The sequence below is a fragment of the Aquarana catesbeiana genome, linkage group LG04, assembly GCF_042186555.1.
Source record: "Aquarana catesbeiana isolate 2022-GZ linkage group LG04, ASM4218655v1, whole genome shotgun sequence".
NCBI lineage: Eukaryota > Metazoa > Chordata > Amphibia > Anura > Ranidae > Aquarana > Aquarana catesbeiana.
In genome coordinates this window covers 166920541-166942606 of record NC_133327.1, presented here as the reverse complement: position 1 = coordinate 166942606, position 22066 = coordinate 166920541, and the positions used below count along the sequence as shown (strand labels likewise).

Below are 22066 nucleotides of genomic sequence, written 5' to 3'. Positions count from 1 at the left end.
ATCGCAGTACAGGGGAAGCCTCCTACAAGGTGTCATTTTAAAGTTTTGCAGAGTTGGGCTTTAAACATGTATCTGCTGACTGATTGATGTCCATTGTTGTTTCTCCCTTTCCCTCTAGGGGGCTCTGGAGCTCTGTCTATGTCCTACACGTCTATCAAAGAAGAGAGAGCAGATCCATTTCTGTGCACTGCACAACTCTACCACTAGAAGGCGATGCTGTCACGGCTAATAGGAATGAAGTGTACACGGAATCATTCATTGTGGGAACTGTTTCCAGCCGGAGTGTCCACCGCAGCGCACACATCACACAAGTCATGTGATACCTGTAGCGGACTCTATATCTAAGTAGTGTGAGTTGGGCTTGGATATCATGCTGCTGGTTCTGAGTGACGAGCACCGCGAACACCTGCGGATCCTCACACAGGTGGAGAGTGCGGGTGAGTCATGTGACAGGTGCTGGGTTTACTCGGGGGGGAGGGGAGCTGTGCCCAATGTACTCTCATCTCCTAATATCCACATATATTCAGGAGGGCATCGAGAAGACAAACACAGTGTAAGCAGTATTGGTGTCAGTGGATACAATAATACCCCCAGTATTGGTGTCAGTGGATACAATAATACCCCCAGTATTGGTGTCAGTGGATACAATACTACCCCCAGTATTGGTGTCAGTGGATACAATACTACCCCCAGTATTGGTGTCAGTGGATACAATAATACCCCCAGTATTGGTGTCAGTGGATACAATACTACCCTCAGTATTGGTGTCAGTGGATACAATAATACCCCCAGTATTGGTGTCAGTGGATACAATAATACCCCCAGTATTGGTGTCAGTGGATACAATACTACCCCCAGTATTGGTGTCAGTGGATACAATACTACCCCCAGTATTGGTGTCAGTGGATACAATACTACCCCCAGTATTGGTGTCAGTGGATACAATACTACCCCCAGTATTGGTGTCAGTGGATAAAATACTACCCCCAGTATTGGTGTCAGTGGATACAATACTACCCCCAGTATTGGTGTCAGTGGATACAATACTACCCTCAGTATTGGTGTCAGTGGATACAATACTACCCTCAGTATTGGTGTCAGTGGATACAATACTACCCCCAGTATTGGTGTCAGTGGATAAAATACTACCCCCAGTATTGGTGTCAGTGGATACAATAATACCTCCAGTATTGGTGTCAGTGGATACAATACTACCCCCAGTATTGGTGTCAGTGGATACAATACTACCCCCAGTATTGGTGTCAGTGGATACAATACTACCCCCAGTATTGGTGTCAGTGGATACAATAATACCCCCAGTATTGGTGTCAGTGGATACAATACTACCCCCAGTATTGGTGTCAGTGGATACAATAATACCTCCAGTATTGGTGTCAGTGGATACAATACTACCCCCAGTATTGGTGTCAGTGGATACAATAATACCCCCAGTATTGGTGTCAGTGGATACAATAATACCCCCAGTATTGGTGTCAGTGGATACAATACTACCCCCAGTATTGGTGTCAGTGGATACAATACTACCCCCAGTATTGGTGTCAGTGGATACAATACTACCCCCAGTATTGGTGTCAGTGGATAAAATACTACCCCCAGTATTGGTGTCAGTGGATAAAATACTACCCCCAGTATTGGTGTCAGTGGATACAATACTACCCCCAGTATTGGTGTCAGTGGATACAATAATACCCCCAGTATTGGTGTCAGTGGATAAAATACTACCCCCAGTATTGGTGTCAGTGGATAAAATACTACCCCCAGTATTGGTGTCAGTGGATACAATACTACCCCCAGTATTGGTGTCAGTGGATACAATAATACCCCCAGTATTGGTGTCAGTGGATAAAATACTACCCCCAGTATTGGTGTCAGTGGATAAAATACTACCCCCAGTATTGGTGTCAGTGGATACAATACTACCCCCAGTATTGGTGTCAGTGGATACAATACTACCCCCAGTATTGGTGTCAGTGGATACAATAATACCTCCAGTATTGGTGTCAGTGGATACAATACTACCCCCAGTATTGGTGTCAGTGGATACAATAATACCCCCAGTATTGGTGTCAGTGGATACAATAATACCCCCAGTATTGGTGTCAGTGGATACAATACTACCCCCAGTATTGGTGTCAGTGGATACAATACTACCCCCAGTATTGGTGTCAGTGGATACAATACTACCCCCAGTATTGGTGTCAGTGGATACAATACTACCCCCAGTATTGGTGTCAGTGGATACAATACTACCCCCAGTATTGGTGTCAGTGGATACAATACTACCCCCAGTATTGGTGTCAGTGGATACAATACTACCCCCAGTATTGGTGTCAGTGGATACAATACTACCCCCAGTATTGGTGTCAGTGGATACAATACTACCCCCAGTATTGGTGTCAGTGGATACAATACTACCCCCAGTATTGGTGTCAGTGGATACAATACTACCCCCAGTATTGGTGTCAGTGGATACAATACTACCCCCAGTATTGGTGTCAGTGGATACAATACTACCCCCAGTATTGGTGTCAGTGGATACAATACTACCCCCAGTATTGGTGTCAGTGGATACAATACTACCCCCAGTATTGGTGTCAGTGGATACAATACTACCCCCAGTATTGGTGTCAGTGGATACAATACTACCACCAGTATTGGTGTCAGTGGATACAATACTACCCCCAGTATTGGTGTCAGTGGATACAATACTACCCCCAGTATTGGTGTCAGTGGATACAATACTACCCCCAGTATTGGTGTCAGTGGATACAATACTACCCCCAGTATTGGTGTCAGTGGATACAATACTACCCCCAGTATTGGTGTCAGTGGATACAATACTACCCCCAGTATTGGTGTCAGTGGATACAATACTACCCCCAGTATTGGTGTCAGTGGATACAATACTACCCCCAGTATTGGTGTCAGTGGATACAATACTACCCCCAGTATTGGTGTCAGTGGATACAATAATACCTCCAGTATTGGTGTCAGTGGATACAATAATACCCCCAGTATTGGTGTCAGTGGATACAATACTACCCCCAGTATTGGTGTCAGTGGATACAATACTACCCCCAGTATTGGTGTCAGTGGATACAATACTACCCCCAGTATTGGTGTCAGTGGATACAATAATACCCCCAGTATTGGTGTCAGTGGATACAATAATACCTCCAGTATTGGTGTCAGTGGATACAATAATACCTCCAGTATTGGTGTCAGTGGATACAATAATACCTCCAGTATTGGTGTCAGTGGATACAATAATACCTCCAGTATTGGTGTCAGTGGATACAATAATACCTCCAGTATTGGTGTCAGTGGATACAATAATACCTCCAGTATTGGTGTCAGTGGATACAATACTACCCCCAGTATTGGTGTCAGTGGATACAATACTACCCCCAGTATTGGTGTCAGTGGATACAATACTACCCCCAGTATTGGTGTCAGTGGATACAATACTACCCCCAGTATTGGTGTCAGTGGATACAATACTACCCCCAGTATTGGTGTCAGTGGATAAAATACTACCCCCAGTATTGGTGTCAGTGGATACAATACTACCCCCAGTATTGGTGTCAGTGGATACAATACTACCCTCAGTATTGGTGTCAGTGGATACAATACTACCCTCAGTATTGGTGTCAGTGGATACAATACTACCCCCAGTATTGGTGTCAGTGGATAAAATACTACCCCCAGTATTGGTGTCAGTGGATACAATAATACCTCCAGTATTGGTGTCAGTGGATACAATACTACCCCCAGTATTGGTGTCAGTGGATACAATACTACCCCCAGTATTGGTGTCAGTGGATACAATAATACCCCCAGTATTGGTGTCAGTGGATACAATACTACCCCCAGTATTGGTGTCAGTGGATACAATAATACCTCCAGTATTGGTGTCAGTGGATACAATACTACCCCCAGTATTGGTGTCAGTGGATACAATAATACCCCCAGTATTGGTGTCAGTGGATACAATAATACCCCCAGTATTGGTGTCAGTGGATACAATACTACCCCCAGTATTGGTGTCAGTGGATACAATACTACCCCCAGTATTGGTGTCAGTGGATACAATACTACCCCCAGTATTGGTGTCAGTGGATAAAATACTACCCCCAGTATTGGTGTCAGTGGATAAAATACTACCCCCAGTATTGGTGTCAGTGGATACAATACTACCCCCAGTATTGGTGTCAGTGGATACAATAATACCCCCAGTATTGGTGTCAGTGGATAAAATACTACCCCCAGTATTGGTGTCAGTGGATAAAATACTACCCCCAGTATTGGTGTCAGTGGATACAATACTACCCCCAGTATTGGTGTCAGTGGATACAATAATACCCCCAGTATTGGTGTCAGTGGATAAAATACTACCCCCAGTATTGGTGTCAGTGGATAAAATACTACCCCCAGTATTGGTGTCAGTGGATACAATACTACCCCCAGTATTGGTGTCAGTGGATACAATACTACCCCCAGTATTGGTGTCAGTGGATACAATAATACCTCCAGTATTGGTGTCAGTGGATACAATACTACCCCCAGTATTGGTGTCAGTGGATACAATAATACCCCCAGTATTGGTGTCAGTGGATACAATAATACCCCCAGTATTGGTGTCAGTGGATACAATACTACCCCCAGTATTGGTGTCAGTGGATACAATACTACCCCCAGTATTGGTGTCAGTGGATACAATACTACCCCCAGTATTGGTGTCAGTGGATACAATACTACCCCCAGTATTGGTGTCAGTGGATACAATACTACCCCCAGTATTGGTGTCAGTGGATACAATACTACCCCCAGTATTGGTGTCAGTGGATACAATACTACCCCCAGTATTGGTGTCAGTGGATACAATACTACCCCCAGTATTGGTGTCAGTGGATACAATACTACCCCCAGTATTGGTGTCAGTGGATACAATACTACCCCCAGTATTGGTGTCAGTGGATACAATACTACCCCCAGTATTGGTGTCAGTGGATACAATACTACCCCCAGTATTGGTGTCAGTGGATACAATACTACCCCCAGTATTGGTGTCAGTGGATACAATACTACCCCCAGTATTGGTGTCAGTGGATACAATACTACCCCCAGTATTGGTGTCAGTGGATACAATACTACCCCCAGTATTGGTGTCAGTGGATACAATACTACCACCAGTATTGGTGTCAGTGGATACAATACTACCCCCAGTATTGGTGTCAGTGGATACAATACTACCCCCAGTATTGGTGTCAGTGGATACAATACTACCCCCAGTATTGGTGTCAGTGGATACAATACTACCCCCAGTATTGGTGTCAGTGGATACAATACTACCCCCAGTATTGGTGTCAGTGGATACAATACTACCCCCAGTATTGGTGTCAGTGGATACAATACTACCCCCAGTATTGGTGTCAGTGGATACAATACTACCCCCAGTATTGGTGTCAGTGGATACAATACTACCCCCAGTATTGGTGTCAGTGGATACAATAATACCTCCAGTATTGGTGTCAGTGGATACAATAATACCCCCAGTATTGGTGTCAGTGGATACAATACTACCCCCAGTATTGGTGTCAGTGGATACAATACTACCCCCAGTATTGGTGTCAGTGGATACAATACTACCCCCAGTATTGGTGTCAGTGGATACAATAATACCCCCAGTATTGGTGTCAGTGGATACAATAATACCTCCAGTATTGGTGTCAGTGGATACAATAATACCTCCAGTATTGGTGTCAGTGGATACAATAATACCTCCAGTATTGGTGTCAGTGGATACAATAATACCTCCAGTATTGGTGTCAGTGGATACAATAATACCTCCAGTATTGGTGTCAGTGGATACAATAATACCTCCAGTATTGGTGTCAGTGGATACAATACTACCCCCAGTATTGGTGTCAGTGGATACAATACTACCCCCAGTATTGGTGTCAGTGGATACAATACTACCCCCAGTATTGGTGTCAGTGGATACAATACTACCCCCAGTATTGGTGTCAGTGGATACAATACTACCCCCAGTATTGGTGTCAGTGGATACAATACTACCCCCAGTATTGGTGTCAGTGGATACAATAATACCTCCAGTATTGGTGTCAGTGGATACAATAATACCCCCAGTATTGGTGTCAGTGGATACAATAATACCCCCAGTATTGGTGTCAGTGGATACAATAATACCCCCAGTATTGGTGTCAGTGGATACAATAATACCTCCAGTATTGGTGTCAGTGGATACAATAATACCTCCAGTATTGGTGTCAGTGGATACAATACTACCCCCAGTATTGGTGTCAGTGGATACAATACTACCCCCAGTATTGGTGTCAGTGGATACAATAATACCTCCAGTATTGGTGTCAGTGGATACAATAATACCCCCAGTATTGGTGTCAGTGGATACAATAATACCCCCAGTATTGGTGTCAGTGGATACAATAATACCCCCAGTATTGGTGTCAGTGGATACAATAATACCCCCAGTATTGGTGTCAGTGGATACAATAATACCCCCAGTATTGGTGTCAGTGGATACAATAATACCTCCAGTATTGGTGTCAGTGGATACAATATTACCTCCAGTATTGGTGTCAGTGGATACAATAATACCTCCAGTATTGGTGTCAGTGGATACAATAATACCTCCAGTATTGGTGTCAGTGGATACAATAATACCTCCAGTATTGGTGTCAGTGGATACAATAATACCTCCAGTATTGGTGTCAGTGGATACAATAATACCTCCAGTATTGGTGTCAGTGGATACAATAATACCTCCAGTATTGGTGTCAGTGGATACAATAATACCCCCAGTATTGGTGTCAGTGGATATTATTATACGCAATTTATATAGCGCCAACAGTTTACGCAGCGCTTTACAATGTGGAGGGGGGACAGCACAATTACAGTAAAGTTCAGTACAGAAGGGCCCTGCTCATAGAGCTTATTTTCTAAAGGGAGGTGGTGGTGGTACAAATGGTAATAAATGCGGGGAATGATTTGATGGGGGGTGGGGTGGCTCGTGGACAGTTGTTAGGTGGGTGTGGGATAGGCTTCCCTGAATTAGTGAGTTTTCCGGGATATCCTAAAGGTGGACAGGTTAGGGGCTGATCAGACATACTGGGGCAGGGAGTTCCAGAGGATGGGAGACGCTCTGGAGAAGTCCTGAAGGCAAGCATGAGAGGAGGTAACAAGGGAGCTAGAGAGCAGGAGGTCCTGGGAGTGGAGGAGGGGTCGTAATTTAGGACGATATCTGCAGATGAGGTTGGTGATGTGGATGGTCTTGGCTCTAGCATTTTGAATTTTATACGGTGGGGTAGGGGAAGCCAGTGAAGGGATTGGCAGAGAGGAGCAGCAGTCATGGTTCGATTAGTGAGGTGTATTAGTCTAGCAGCATTCATAATAGACTGAAGGGGGGGTAGCCTGCATAAGGGTAGGCCATTAAGGAGAGAGTAGCAGTAGTCAAGGCGGGAAAAAATAAAGGGATGAATAAGTTGCTTTGTGGTGTCATTAGGAAGGGTCAAATTCTGGAGATGTTGCGAAGGTTAAGGCAGCAGGATTTAGCCAGTAATTGGATGTGGAGGCTGAAGGAGAGGTCAGAGTCAAGGATTACACCCAGCACCCTGGCATGTGTGGAGGGACCAATGGTTGTGCTGTTGATCTTGATGCTAAAGTTATGGGGGGGGGGGACCGGGAAGGAGGAAATATTACAAGCTCAGTTTTAGAAAGTTTGAGAAAGTGGTGTGACATCCATACTGTTATGTCATTCAGTAAGTTTGAGACCCGTGAGGGGGTGAGTTGAGGAGTGGAGCGATAGATCTGGGTCTCATCGGCGTAGAGGTGGTATTGGAAGCCATGGGAGGCTATCAACTGGCCCAGGGAAGAGGTATAGAGCGAGAATAGGAGGGCTCAAGGACGGAGCCTTGGGGTACCCCAACAGTGAGAGGAAGAGGAGCGGAGGAGATGAAGTTGTATGTGACACTGAAAGTGCGCTGAGATAGGTAGGAGGAGAACCAGGATAAAGCAGAATCACAGAGGCCAAGGGAGTGTAGTTTGCTGAGGAGGAGCATGCAGTCAATTGTGTCAAAGGCAGCAGAGAGGTCTATGCGTATGGAGTAATGGTCATTCGTGAGTTTTAGTAGGGCAGTTTCAGTGGAATGTTGTGGACAGAAGCCGGACTCTAGGGGGTCGAGAAGGTTGTTGTCTGTGAGGTAGTGACTCATTCGGTCATGGACAAGGCGTTCGATGAGCTTGGAGGCAAATGGGAGCAGGGAGATGAGTCTTAAGTTATTCAAACAGATGGGGTTTTTTAAGTATGGGGGTAACCAGTGCATGTTTGAGCGGGGAAGGAAAGGGACCAGAGGAGTGGGAGAGGTTGAAGATGTGGGTTAGGGAGTTTCAGGTACAGTGGGAAGGTGGTTGCAGTAATTGTGAGGGGACAGGGGACAGGGGACAGGTGGTGAGATGGGCAATGGAGAGGGGTTTATCAACTTCATCAGTGGTAACTGGGCAGAAGGAGGAGAGTATGGATTGTAGTGTTGGAAATGATGTGTTGGGTAGGGGAGGAAGTTGAATGCTGGATATCTCATTGCGAATTGTGTCGATTTTGCTTTTGAAATGGTTGGCAATCTGTTGAGCGGTAAGCAAGTTGGTGGGTGGGGGCAGTGGGGGGTGAAGTAAAGAATAAAGGGTAGAAAAGAGTTGACCAGGTTTGGATGAGAGAGTTTTGATGAGAGTGTTGTGGTAGGTTTGTTTAGCAGCGTGGGGGCAGGAGTTGTATTTGAGAAGAGCAGATTTGTAGAGGGTAAAGTCTTGCAGGGATTTAGATTTATGCCATGCTCGCTCAAGAGCAGAGCTGCGTCTCTTGAGACTTCTGGTGCCCTCTGTTTGCCAGGGTTGTGGCAGATGGGGCCTGGTTCTGCGTGTAGAAAGAGGAGCAAGTACGTCTAGGGAGGATGGCAGCGTGTTGTTGTAGATGGAAGTGGTTAGGTCTGGGCAGGACAGGGGTGCGATTTTGTCATAAAGGCCATCAGTAGCAGAGTGAAGAAGGGAAGGGTTGAGGTTGCAAAGGTTTCTGCGGGTAGTGGTTCGTGGGTTGGCAGCATGGGTGGTAGGAGACAAGAAGAGTGTGAAACGGATAAGGTTGTGATCAGAGAGAGGAAAGGGGGTGTTAGAGAGGTTGCAGGGAGTACAGCAATGGGAGAATACAAGGTTGAGAGTATTGCCGTTGGAGTGAGTGGTGGTTTGTGTCCATTGTGTAAGGTTAAATGAGGAGGTTAGGTTGAGTAGTTGAGAAGTGGTTGCAGTATTAACATTGATTGGAATGTTAAAGTCACCTAAGATGATGACAGGTACTTCAGAGGAGAGAAAGTAGGGTAGCTATGCAGAGAAGTCATCCAGAAAGCGTGACATTGGTCCAGGAGGCCGATAAATGACTGTGACCCTCAGACAAGCTGGAGAGAAAAGACGAATGCAGTGCACTTTGAAAGAGCAGAGGGAAAGAGAGGAAGGTGTGGGGAAAGAAGTCTGACGCCACCTCCTTTTCATCCACTGGGTCTGGTGGAGTGAGTCCAGAGGAGGCCACTGTGGGACAGGGCAGCTGGAGAGGTAGTGTTGAATTCCTGGAGCCAGGTTTTGGTAATAACAAATAGATTAAGGGATTTGGAGAGGAAAAGGTAATTGACAGAAGCTAGTTTGTTGAAGACTGAGCTGGCATTCGAGAGGGCACATGAAAGAGGGGGGCTGACTTGTGGAATCAGGGAAATTGGGGTGAGAAGGTGGGAGTTATGACTACTGTTGGAGGAGGTAGACAGACAATTGGGGATTGGGAATAGAGGTCGACCGATATGGGTTTTTCTCTGGCCGATGCCGATATTTAGAAATCGCGGTGGCAGATGGCCGATATGTGATGCCGATTTTTTTTTTTTTTTTTTTTCCCCCTTCATCTCATAAAATCTAACAGTTAGACCCCTTTCACACTGGGGTGTTTTTCAGGCGCTTTTGGGCTAAAAATAGCGCCTGTAAAACGGCTCCCCTGCAGTCTCGGTGTGATATCCCGAGTGCTTTCACACTGAGGCGATGCGCTGGCAGGATGTTAATAAAAAGTCCTGCAAGCGGCATCTTTGGAGCGGTGTATAGCGCTTCTCCACCACTCCTGCCCATTGAAATGAATGCGCACCGCTGCCGAAGCGCCTGCAAAGCGTTACAGCAGCGGCGCTTCAGGGGCGCATTTAACCCCTTCCTCGGCTGCTAGCTGGGTTATAAGCGCCCTGCTAGCAGCCGAATAGCTCCACTAAAATGACGGTAAATCGCCGCTAAAACTAGCAGCGTTTTACTGTCAACGCATGCCTGCTCCAGTGTGAAAGCAACATTAAGTGATACAGAAAATTTTTTACATTTAAACATTTATTAAACAAAACAAACCTCCAATCAGTTCACTTGTATGTAGAATTTAGATAAAAAAAAAAAACTATATCTTAAATATTAAATACACAAAAACAGGTAATCAAAACTTTTGGATGAAAAAAAAATGGGCTTACTTTACTGCTTAGTTTTTTTTTTTTTTAATTTATTAGTGTATTTTTTCAAAAAATATTACGTTTGAAAGACCGCTGCGCAAATACTGTGTGACATAAAATATTGCAACAACCGCTATTTTATTCCCTAGGGTCTCTGCTAAAAAAAATATATATAATGTTTGGGGGGTTCTAAGTGATTTTCTAGCAGAAAATACAGGATTTTTACTTGTAAGCAACAAGTGTCAGAAAAGATTTAGTCTTTAAATGGTTAAACTGAGAGCTTCTACACACAGAGTTCAGTTCATTCATAAGTGTAAACATTGTATCCTTCAGGTTCTTTTTATCAGATTTGGCAGGCTGCCCAGAGGAGGAGAGAAGTCTCTTCACAGAAGTTTTCAGGCAACTTGTATTGACTTCTATTACAGAAGTCATTTGCAAGTCCGCTGATATCGGCCTTTTTTATCAGCACAATCGGCTGATGACGATTAAGTAAAAAAACAACAAATATCGGCCGATATATCGGTCAACCTCTAATTGGGAATTGGGTGTTGGAGGGTCGGGGTTTGGTGTGATATCCCCAGACATTAGGAGTAGTAGGGTGGTAAGGCGGGAGTGGGGTTTATAGGAGGGCAGTGGACTGGAAGTGGTGATACTGTGTGGGCTTAGAATGAGCAGGAGGTGATAAGTGCAGTAATATTGAGTGAGCAGAAGAGAGGGAGATATGTACAGGTTGGGGGCTGGAGGGGGGGGTAAAGAAATGAGAGTTTGAGGAGAGAGGACTTATAGCAAAGATTAGTGTGAGCATGATGGAGGGTGGGGAGATGGGAATAGAAGGAAGGCTGAGGAAAGTTAGAGGATGAAGGGGAACTTTGTGTAAAATAGGTGTGGAACACTAATGTCTGTACTTTCTTTTTATTGTAGCAGTGCCTTAGTCAAAGTGCTTGTGTACAAGTGCCAAACACTTGTTGCTGGAGGGACATTTGCACAAGGAGTGGCCAGCCATCCCAAGAAATGAACTACATTTGTACAGGGATGGTGTGGGGGGAAGATTCACAAATTTTCAGTTAGGAGCTTATAAAACCAAGCTTGTGGGTGGGTGGGGTTTACAACTGGCCTGGACAGAGTGCAATGCAAGAGGGGGCAACAGGATAAGGTTAAATGTTTGATCTTGTCCAAGGCAGAGTAATACAAAATAAGTGTCACTTTCAAAAATAAACAAACAAGTATAGACAGCAGATTAAAATTCTTAGTAAAACAGAATTACACCCTGTTGCAAATTATTATGCCAATTATATTTTTCTCATTTACCTAAGGGTCCTTTCACACTGGGGCGGTTTGCAGGCGCTATTGCGCTAATAATAGCACCTGCAAACCGACCCGAAAGTGCCGCTGCTTTAATTCCAGTGTGAAAGCCCCGAGGGGTTTCACACTGGAGCGATGCGCTGGCAGGACAATAAAAAAAGTCCTGCCAGCAGCATCTTCGGAGCGGTGAAGGAGCGGAGTGTATACCGCTCCTTTACCGCTCCTGCCCATTGAAATCAATGGAACGGCGCGGCTATACCGCCGGCAAAGCGCCTCTGCAGAGGCGCTTTGCGGTGGTTTTAACCCTTTCTCGGCCGCTAGCGGGGGGGTAAAACCCCCCCGCTAGCGGCCGCATACCGACGGTAAAGCCCCCACCCCAGTGTGAAAGGACCCTAAATAATTGATGTAAACAACAGTCAGTATAATTCTCATGTTATCAACTATTAAGAGTACAATTCAAATTTTATTGAATAAACCTAATGATAACCGTTTTTATTTTTCAAAACTTACAATGCACTGTTCCAAATTATTAGGCACAGTAAGTTTCAAAATACTTTATAGTATGTAAAGAACTTAAAATTGTCATTTGTTGTGTTTGCAGCATATTTACTGAAATAAAAAGCTATTTCAATCAAACTTTGAACAACATTTTAACTTTTTAAACATTTTAACAGGTCACGTTAAATTTTAACATAGGACCCCTTATTTGATAGCAGCTTCACAAGTCTTGCATCCATTGAACTTGTGAGTTTTTGGACAGTTTCTGCTTGAATTTGTTTGCAAGATATCAGAATAGCCTCCCAGAGCTGCTGTTTGGATGTAAACTGCCTCCCACCCTCATAGATCTTTTGTTTGAGGATGCTCCAAAGGTTCTCAATAGGATTGAGGTCAGGGGAGGATGAAGGCCACACCATGACTTTCTCTCCTTTTATCCCCATAGCAGCCATTGATGCAGAGGTATTTTTTTGCAGCATGAGATGGTGCATTGTCATGCATGAAGATGATTTTATTATGGAAAGCATAGTTCTTCCTTCTGTACCAGGGAAGGAAGTGGTCAGTCAGGAACTCCACATACTTTGCAGAGGTCATCTTTACGCTTTTGGGGACCCTCAAGGGGCCAACCAGCTCTCTTCCCATGATTCTGGCCAAAAAACATGACTCCACCACGGCCTTGCTGACCTCGCAGCCTTGTTGGAACAGGGTGGCTGTCCACCAACTATCCACTACTCCATCCATCTGGACTATCCAGGGTTGCAAGGCACTCAACAGGACTGTTTGAAAATTAGTCTTCATGTATTTTTCTGCCCAATGCAGCCGTTTCTGCTTGTAAGCATTGGTTAGTGGTGGCCGAATGGAAGGTTTATGTATGGTTGCAAGACTCTGGAGGACTCTACACCTTGATGTCCGTGGGACTCCAGAGGCACCAGCAGCTTCAAATATCTGTTTGCTGCTATGTAATGGTGTTTTAGTAGCTGCTCTCTTGATCCGATGCATGGATCTAGCAGAAATCTTCCTCAGTGTGCCTTTATCTGCACGAAACCCGTCTGTGCTCTGAATCAGCCACAAATCTCTTAATAGTGCGATGATAACGCTTACATTTTCGTGAAATATCTAATGTTTTCATACCTCGTCCAAGGCATTGAACTATTTCACTCTTTTCGGCAGCAGAGAGATCCTTTTTCTTCCCCATATTGCTTGAAAATGGTGCTCTGCTTAATAATGTGGAACACCCTCCTTTAGAGCCCTTTCACACTGGAGCGGTGCGGGTGGCGGCGGTAAAACAAAGGTATTTTTAGTGCCGCTTTACTGTAGTTTTAGCGGCAGTATTCGGCCGCTAGCGGGGAGGTTTTACCCCCCTGCTAGCGTCCGAGAAAGGGTTAAAACCACAGCAAAGTGCTGCTGCAGCAGCGCTATGCCGGCGGTATAGCTGCGCTGCCCCATTGATTTCAATGGGCAGGAGCGGTGTATACACCACTCCAAAGATGCTGCTAGCAGGACTTTTATTACCGTCCTGCCAGCGCACCGTTTCAGTGTGAAAGCCATTGGGGCTTTTACATTGGAGACACAGCAGCGGCTCTTTCAGGGCGCTTTGCAGGCGCTATTTTTAGCGCTGTTGCGCCTGCAAATCGCCCCAGTGTCAAAGGGGTCTTAGTAGTTTTTCCTTTAATTGGGCTCACCTGGCAATCTAATTATCACAGGTGTCCGAGATTGTTTTCAGTGATCAAAAGAGCCCTGAGGGTGGGTTCACACTGGTCCGACAAACGCTCTGACATTGGGAGCTCATGTTGCATGACGTGTGAAATTCAATGTTTCCCTATGGGAGCCGTCCTAACTGGTCCGACACAAGTCGTTCCGACTTTAGAAATGCTCCCTGTACTACTTTGGTCCGACTTTGATCCTACTTCAGCCCATTGACTATCATTGAAGTCGGATCAAAGTTGGATCGCCATCTTGCAAGATCCGACTTCGGCATGCGACTTGTGCTCAGATGATCTTGAGAGAGAACTTCGCGCCAAATTTTAAATAAAAAAAGCATGTTTTCCCCCCCCTCCAAGAGCATACCAGGCCCTTGGGTCTGGTATGGACCTTAAGGGGAACCCCCCCTACGCCGAAAAAACGGCGTGGGGGTCCCCCCCGAATCCATACCAGACCCTTATCCGAGCACGCAGCCCGGCCGGTCAGGAATGGGGGTGGGGACGAGCGAGCGCCCCCTCCTGAACCGTACCAGGCCGCATGCCCTCAACATGGGGGGTGGGTGCTTTGGGGCAGGGGGGCGCCCTGCGGCCCCCCCACCCCAAAACACCTTGTCCCCATGTTGATGAGGACAAGGGCCCCTTCCTGACAACCCTGGCCGTTGGTCGTCGGGGTCTGCGGGCGGGGGGCTTATCGGAATCCGGAAGTCCCATTTAATAAGGGGGCCCCCAGATCCCGGCCCCCCCAGTCTTTGTGAATGAGTATGGGGTACATCGTACCCCTACCCATTCACCTAGGAAAAAAAGTGTCAATGAAAAAACACAGTATACAGGTTTTTAAAGTAATTAGGCAGCTCCAGGGGTCTTCTTCCGACTTCGGGGGTCTCTCTGGCGTCTCCTCCCGGTGTCCTGATCTTCTGCCGGCTCCTCCGCTAACTCCTGCAGCTCTTTTGCTAGTGGTGGCCCAGACTTCTGCTTTCTGCCTTCTTGTCTTCTTCCCTCTTCTCTTCTTCCGATGTTGACACGACGCTCTCTCCAGCTGGAATGCTGTCTGAGCGATCCGCAATGGACTTATATAGGCGGTGACCCCCCTCCTTATGAGGTCACAGTCCCGGGGCATCCTGGGACTGTGACGTCATAAGGGGGCGTGGTCAACATCACCCGATGACCACGCCCCTTATGGCGGCATATATATATATATTTTTTGCAGACACCCTAGAGAATAAAATGTCAGTTGTTACAATATTTTATGGCACACTGTATTTGCGCAGTGGTCTTTCAAACACATTTTTTGGTGAAAAAAATACACTTCAATGAATTTAAAAAAAAAAACTAAACAGTAAGGTTAGCCCAATTTTTTTGTATAATGTAAAAAATTATGTTACGCCGCAAGAATCGTGATCTTTATTCTCATTTTAGCCAGAATCGTGCAGCTCATGTCAGTTGATGCAGTAATAACTCCAGCATTGGTGTCAGTGGATGCAATAATAACCTCCAGCATTGGTGTCAGTGGATGCAAAATTAACCCACAGCATTGATATCAATGGAAGCGATAATAGCACCCAGTATTGATATCAGTGGAAGCGATAATAGGACCCAGTATTGATGTGGGTGGATGCGATAATAGCACCCAGTATTGATGTCATTGGAAGCGATAATAGCAACCAGTATTGATGTCAGAGGATGCGATAATAGCACTCAGTATTGATGTCAGTGGAAGCGATACTAGCACCCAGTATTGATGTCGGAGGATGCGATAATAGCACTCAGTATTAATGTCGGTGGAAGCGATACTAGCACCCAGTATTGATGTCAGTGGAAGCGATAATAGCACCCAGTATTGATGTCAGTGGAAGCGATAATAGGACCCAGTATTGATGTCAGTGGAAGCGATAATAGGACCCAGTATTGATGTCAGTGGAAGCGATAATAGCACCCAGTATTGATGTCAGTGGAAGCGATAATAGGACCCAGTATTGATGTCAGTGGAAGCAATAAAAGCACCCAGTATTGATGTGGGTGGATGCGATAATAGCACCCAACTGGTGACAGTTATTCAGCATTAGTCTTATTTAGGTATCGCCGTGCACTCGGGAGTGAGAGCATTTCCAGGGCCATGATTCACAGTTCACTCTAAACTGATGACCTGTAAAAGCTATTAAAGTGTTTGTAAACCATTTACTACCGCTTTAACCTACAGGTAAGCCTATAGAAAGGCTTAGGTGTAGGTACTGGACATATCTCTTAAACCTACACAGATATTTACCATATACGCTTGCGCCAACATCATCGGCACACTGAAGAAAGGGCACGATCATGCCACTTCTAAAGCGCCCGTGCCGTGACCGGCGGCTCCCGCGCACTTGCAACTCTGGCCAGTCAGAGAGCTGGAGTCCACGGCACCGGAAGGAAGAGGGGTGAAGATGGATGCGGCCACCAGCGGGGACTTTGCAAGCTTCGTTTGCAGGTAAGTGCAACATAATGGGCTAGTATGCAATGCATACTAGCCCATTATGCTTTTACTTTGCAGGGGAAAAAAGAGGAAGTAAAACCCATCAGGGTTTACTTCCTCTTTAAAGCCACTATGGAGAATTTGGATATTGTTTTACAGGCGCATACAGTTTTAAGACTTGACATATTTGATATCTATTTTGGTAATTTGCTTTAGTGAACTAAAATGAACTTATTTTGTACTGAAAATATGGATTTGATAAACAGTCGTGCTAATATCGTGTGACATAAGATTGCAACTACCATCATTTGATTTTCTGTGGTTTCTGATTTCACAAAATACAAATATTTGGGAAGTTTAACTCATCTTTAGGCCTAAAATGTACATTGTAACATGTGCAAAAATGTGTCCTGCAGTGAAAGGGTTATGGGGTCATTTTTTTTTCCCCCTGTTAATTTATTTGATGTTATGTTTGACTGGAGGTCTCCTTAAGAGCCCTTGCACACTGGGGCGGGGGGCGGCGTCGGCGGTAAAACGCCGCTATTATTAGCGGCGTTTTACCGTCGGTATGCGGCCGCTAGCGGGGCGGTTTTACCCCCCGCTAGCGGCCGAGAAAGGGTTAAATATCACCGCAAAGCGCCTCTGCAGAGGCGCTTTGCCGGCGGTATAGCCGCACCGTCCCATTGATTTCAATGGGCAGGAGCTGTAAAGGAGCGGTATACACACCGCTCCTTCACCGCTCCGAAGATGCTGCTAGCAGGACTTTTTTTACCGTCCTGCCAGCGCATCGCTCCAGTGTGCAAGCCCTCGGGGCTTGCACACTGGAATGAAAGTAGCGGCACTTTCGGGGCGGTTTGCAGGCGCTATTATTAGCGCAGTAGCGCCTGCAAACCGCCCCAGTGTGCAAGGGCTCTTACAAGCAGTGCTATTTGTTTTCTCTGCCTGTGGTTCTCTATCTTGTGTTTTGAATTCATTTCCTGTCCTGTCACTTCCTAGTTATGAACGCTGAACATGTGTGTGAATCCATTTGCAAGCAATGTAGCAGTGACATTAGAGGTCAACCGATATTAGTTTTTCTCTGTTCGATGCCGATATTTAGAAATCGGGCCTGCCGATATATGATGCCGATTTTTGTGGCTGATATTTTAAGCCAATTTTTCTTTTTTTGGCTCTTATTTTTTTCTGCCTGGAATCGCATGGCTTTTTCAGGCATATACTCCTACAGGCAGAAACCCCCCCCCCCCCACCAAACTCAGGTTTTTGAGAGGAGCTAGTGCCCCAAAGAGCTCAAAGAAGCAGAAAAACATTTGTTCTAGCTTTTTTGTTTTGTTTACACGGTGGTTAAAAAAAATCCTATCTAGGAGGGTTTGTGAAAAAAAAAAGCTCAAAAAAGCACAAAGGAGCTTGAAGAAGCTCAATAAAAACATACACATAAACATACAAACACAAGAGCACAAAAAAGCACAAGCTTCTTCAAGCTAAAAAAAGGCTCAAATGCCTGTAAAAGCAGGTTTTTTTTTTTTTTTGTTGCAGCGTGCACGAACTTGTTTAGAAAGAAGAGCTTCACTTTTAGTGATGTTTTCCTTTATGGACATTTCTCCCCCTCCCCCAGTAGATCTCCTGTGGATAAAAAAAAAAGGCAGTACAACACCATTGTCACTGTATGACCGTACCTGGCACTGTACAGCTTGCCTTTCCAACAGACCTAGCCAGACCCTGCACTCTCCATGTATTTTCTCCTTCGTCCCTTTTCATTCCTATGGAATGTTCTGTACTACCTGACCCACCAGTGGGAATGAACAAGTATTTACCCACAGGGATCCACTGGGAGGGGGTACAAAGGACAACTTTGTTTAACCACTTCAGCCCCGGACCATTATGCTGCCTAAGGACCAGAGGACTTTTTCCAATTTGGCACTGCGTCGCTTTAACTGCTAATTGCGCGGTCATGCAATGCTGTACCCAAACTAAATTTGCGTCCTTTTCTTCCCAGAAATAGAGCTTTCTTTTGATGGTATTTGATCACCTCTGCCGTTTTTATTTTTTGCGCTATAAACGGAAAAAGACCGAAAATTTTGAAAAAAAATGATATTTTCTACTGTTTGTTATAAAAAAAATCTAATAAACTCAATTTTAGTCATACATTTAGGCCAAAATGTATTCGGCCACATGTCTTTGGTAAAAAAAATGTCAATAAGCGTATATTTATTGGTTTGCGCAAAAGTTATAGCGTCTACAAACTAGGGTACATTTTCTGGAATTTACACAGCTTTTAGTTTATGGCTGCCTATGTCATTTCTTGAGGTGCTAAAATGGCAGGGCAGTACAACCCCCCCCAAATGAGCCCATTTTGGAAAGTAGATACCCCAAGGAAATTGCTGAGAGGCATGTTGAACCCATTGAATATTTTTTTTTTGTCCCAAGTGATTGAATAATGAAAAAAAAAAAATATTTACAAAAAGTTGTCACTAAATGATATATTGCTCACACAGGCCATGGGCATATGTGGAATTGCACCCCAAAATACATTTAGCTGCTTCTACTGAGTATGGGGATACCACATGCGTGGGACTTTTTGGGAGCCTGGCCGCGTATGGGGCCCCGAAAACCAAGCACCGCCTTCATGATTTCTAAGGGCGTAAATTTTTGATTTCACTCCTCACTACCTATCACAGTTTTGAAGGCCATAAAATGCCAAGATGGCACAAACCCCCCCCCCCCCCCAAATGACCCCATTTTGGAAAGTAGACACCCCAAGCTATTTGCTGAGAGGCATGTTGAGTCCATTGAATATTTTATATTTTGACACAAGTTGCGGGAAAGTAACACATTTTTTTTTTTTTTTTTTTTGCACAAAGTTGTCACTAAATGATATATTGCTCAAACATGCCATGGGCATATGTGGAATTACACCCCAAAATATATTTTGCTGCTTCTCCTGAGTACGGAGATACCACATGTGTGGGACATTTTGGGAGCCTAGCTTCATACGGGGCCCCGAAATCCAATCACCGCCTTCAGGATTTCTAAGGGCGTAAATTTTTGATTTCACTCCTCACTACCTATCACAGTTTCGAAGGCCATAAAATGCCAAGATAGCACAAAACTCCCCAAAATGACCCCATTTTGGAAAGTAGACACTCCAACCTATTTGCTGAGAGGCATGGTGAGTATTTTGCAGCTCTCATTTGTTTTTGAAAATGAAGAAAGTCAAGAAAAATTTTTTTTTTTTTTTTTTTTTTTTTTTCAATTTTCAAAAGTTTGTGACAAAAAGTGAGGTCTGCAAAATACTCACTATACCTCTCAGCAAATAGCTTGGGTGTCTATTTCCCAAAATGGGGTCATTTGGGGGGGGGGGGGGTTGTGCCATCTGGGCATTCCATGGCCTCCGAAACTGTGATAGGCAGTGAAGAGTGAAATCAAAAATTTACGCCCTTAGAAAGCCTGAAGGCGGTGCTTGGTTTTCGGGGTCCCGTACGCGGTTGGGCTCCCAAAAAGTCCCACACATGTGGTATCCCCGTACTCAGGAGAAGCAACAGAATGTATTTTGGGGTGTAATTTCACATATTCCCATGGCATGTTTGAGCAATATATCATTTAGTGACAACTTTGTGCATAAAAAAAAAAAAAAAAATTGTCTTTTTCCCGCAACTTGTGTCACAATATAAAATATTCCATGGACTCGACATAACTCTCAGCAAATAGCTTGGGGTGTCTACTTTCCAAAATGGGGTCATTTGGGGGGGTTTTGAACTGTCCTGGCATTTTATGCACAACATTTAGAAGCTTATGTCACACATCACCCACTCTTCTAACCACTTGAAGACAAAGCCCTTTCTGACACTTTTTGTTTACATGAAAAAATTATTTTTTTTTGCAAGAAAATTACTTTGAACCCCCAAACATATATTTTTTTAAAGCAAATGCCCTACAGATTAAAATGGTGGGTGTTTCATTTTTTTTTTCACACAGTAATTGCGCAGCGATTTTTCAAACGCATTTTTTGGGGAAAAAACACACTTTTTTAAATTTTAATGCACTAAAACAAACCATATTGCCCAAATGTTTGATGAAATAAAAAAGATGATCTTAGGCCGAGTACATGCATACCAAACATGACATGCTTTAAAATTGCGCACAAACGTGCAGTGGCGACAAACTAAAAAAATTTTTAAAAGCCTTTACAGGTTACCACTATAGATTTACAGAGGAGGTCTACTGCTAAAATTACTGCCCTCGACCTGACCTTCACGGTGATACCTCACATGCATGGTGCAATTGCTGTTTACATTTGACGCCAGACCGACACTTGCGTTCGCCTTTGCGCGAGAGCAGGGGGGGACAGGGTTGCTTTTTTTTTTTTTTTCTTTATTATTTTTGTATCTTATTTTTAAACTGTTCCTTTCATTTTTATGTTTTTTAATCATTTTTATTGTTATCTCAGGGAATGTAATTATCCCCTATGATAGCAATAGGTAGTGACAGGTACTCTTTTTTTAAAAAAAATTGGGGTCTATTAGACCCTAGATCTCTCCTCTGACCTCAAAGCATCTGACCACACCAAGATCGGTGTGATAAAATGCTTTCCCAATTTCCCAATGGCGCTGTTTACCTCCGGCGAAATCTAAGTCATGAAATGCTCGTAACTTCCGGTTTCTTAGGCCATAGAGATGTTTGGAGCCATTCTGGTCTCTGATCAGCTCTATGGTCAGCTGGCCGAATCACCAGCTGCATTTTCAGGTTCCCTGTTGGGACAGGAGAGCCAGAGAAAAACATGGAAGACGGTGGGGGGGGGGCATTCCCTCCCACTGCTTGTAAAAGCAGTCTAGAGGCTAATTAGCCGCTAGGATTGCTTTTACATGAAAGCCGACCGCTAGCTGAAAAGAATGATACCAAGATGATACCTAAACCTGCAGGCATCATTCTGGTATAACCACTCAAAGTCCAGCAACATACCAGTACGTTGCTGGTCCTTGTTGGGCATATATTGTAAACTTTTTTTTCATGCAGCCTGTGGGCTGAACAAAAAAAAGATATTGATCGGTGGGTATGCCCACCATTAGAATACCTCCCTTCATCCACCCACTTCTAATGATGGGCATACATGCACCATTTATATATGCCGAAGCATGGGGGCATCCTCCCGCAAAAGGCAGGAGCAAATTGCTCCTCCACCCACTGCTGCCCCCATGCTTCGGCATATATGCTGAAGTATGTAACTGTGGTGGTGTAATATATCGTGGGAGCAAACGCTGTTGCTGTCAAGATAAATAAATCCGCGCTGCAACTGAATGCCTTACCTGCTAAGCAAATGATGGTTAACAATAAAACAAAGTAACATTACAGTATAACAGTAAGACTTACCATACCTGCAAAGCAAATACAAAAAAAATAGTAAAAAATAAAACATTTAACGCAACCTGTGCCTAAAATATATATGCAGAAGCATGGGGACATCCTCCCACAAAAGGCAGGAGCAAATCGCTCCTCCACCCACTGCTGCCCCCACGCTTCGGCATATATGCTGAAGTATGTAACTGTGGTGGTGAAAT

The 22066-nt window shown here is 44.6% G+C and overlaps 1 protein-coding gene across 1 annotated transcript in view; it reads left to right on the top strand.

Annotated features, from left to right (window-relative positions):
- The first annotated feature begins 251 nt into the window (after nt 1-251).
- Nucleotides 252-22066, top strand: part of COMMD2 (COMM domain containing 2) — a 48313-nt gene continuing 26498 nt past the window's right edge. Inside the window, exon 1 of the mRNA XM_073625924.1 lies at nt 252-437. Within this exon, the coding sequence (XP_073482025.1) occupies nt 371-437 (67 nt within the window). The 5' untranslated portion in view covers nt 252-370. The remainder of the gene's footprint in view (nt 438-22066) is intronic.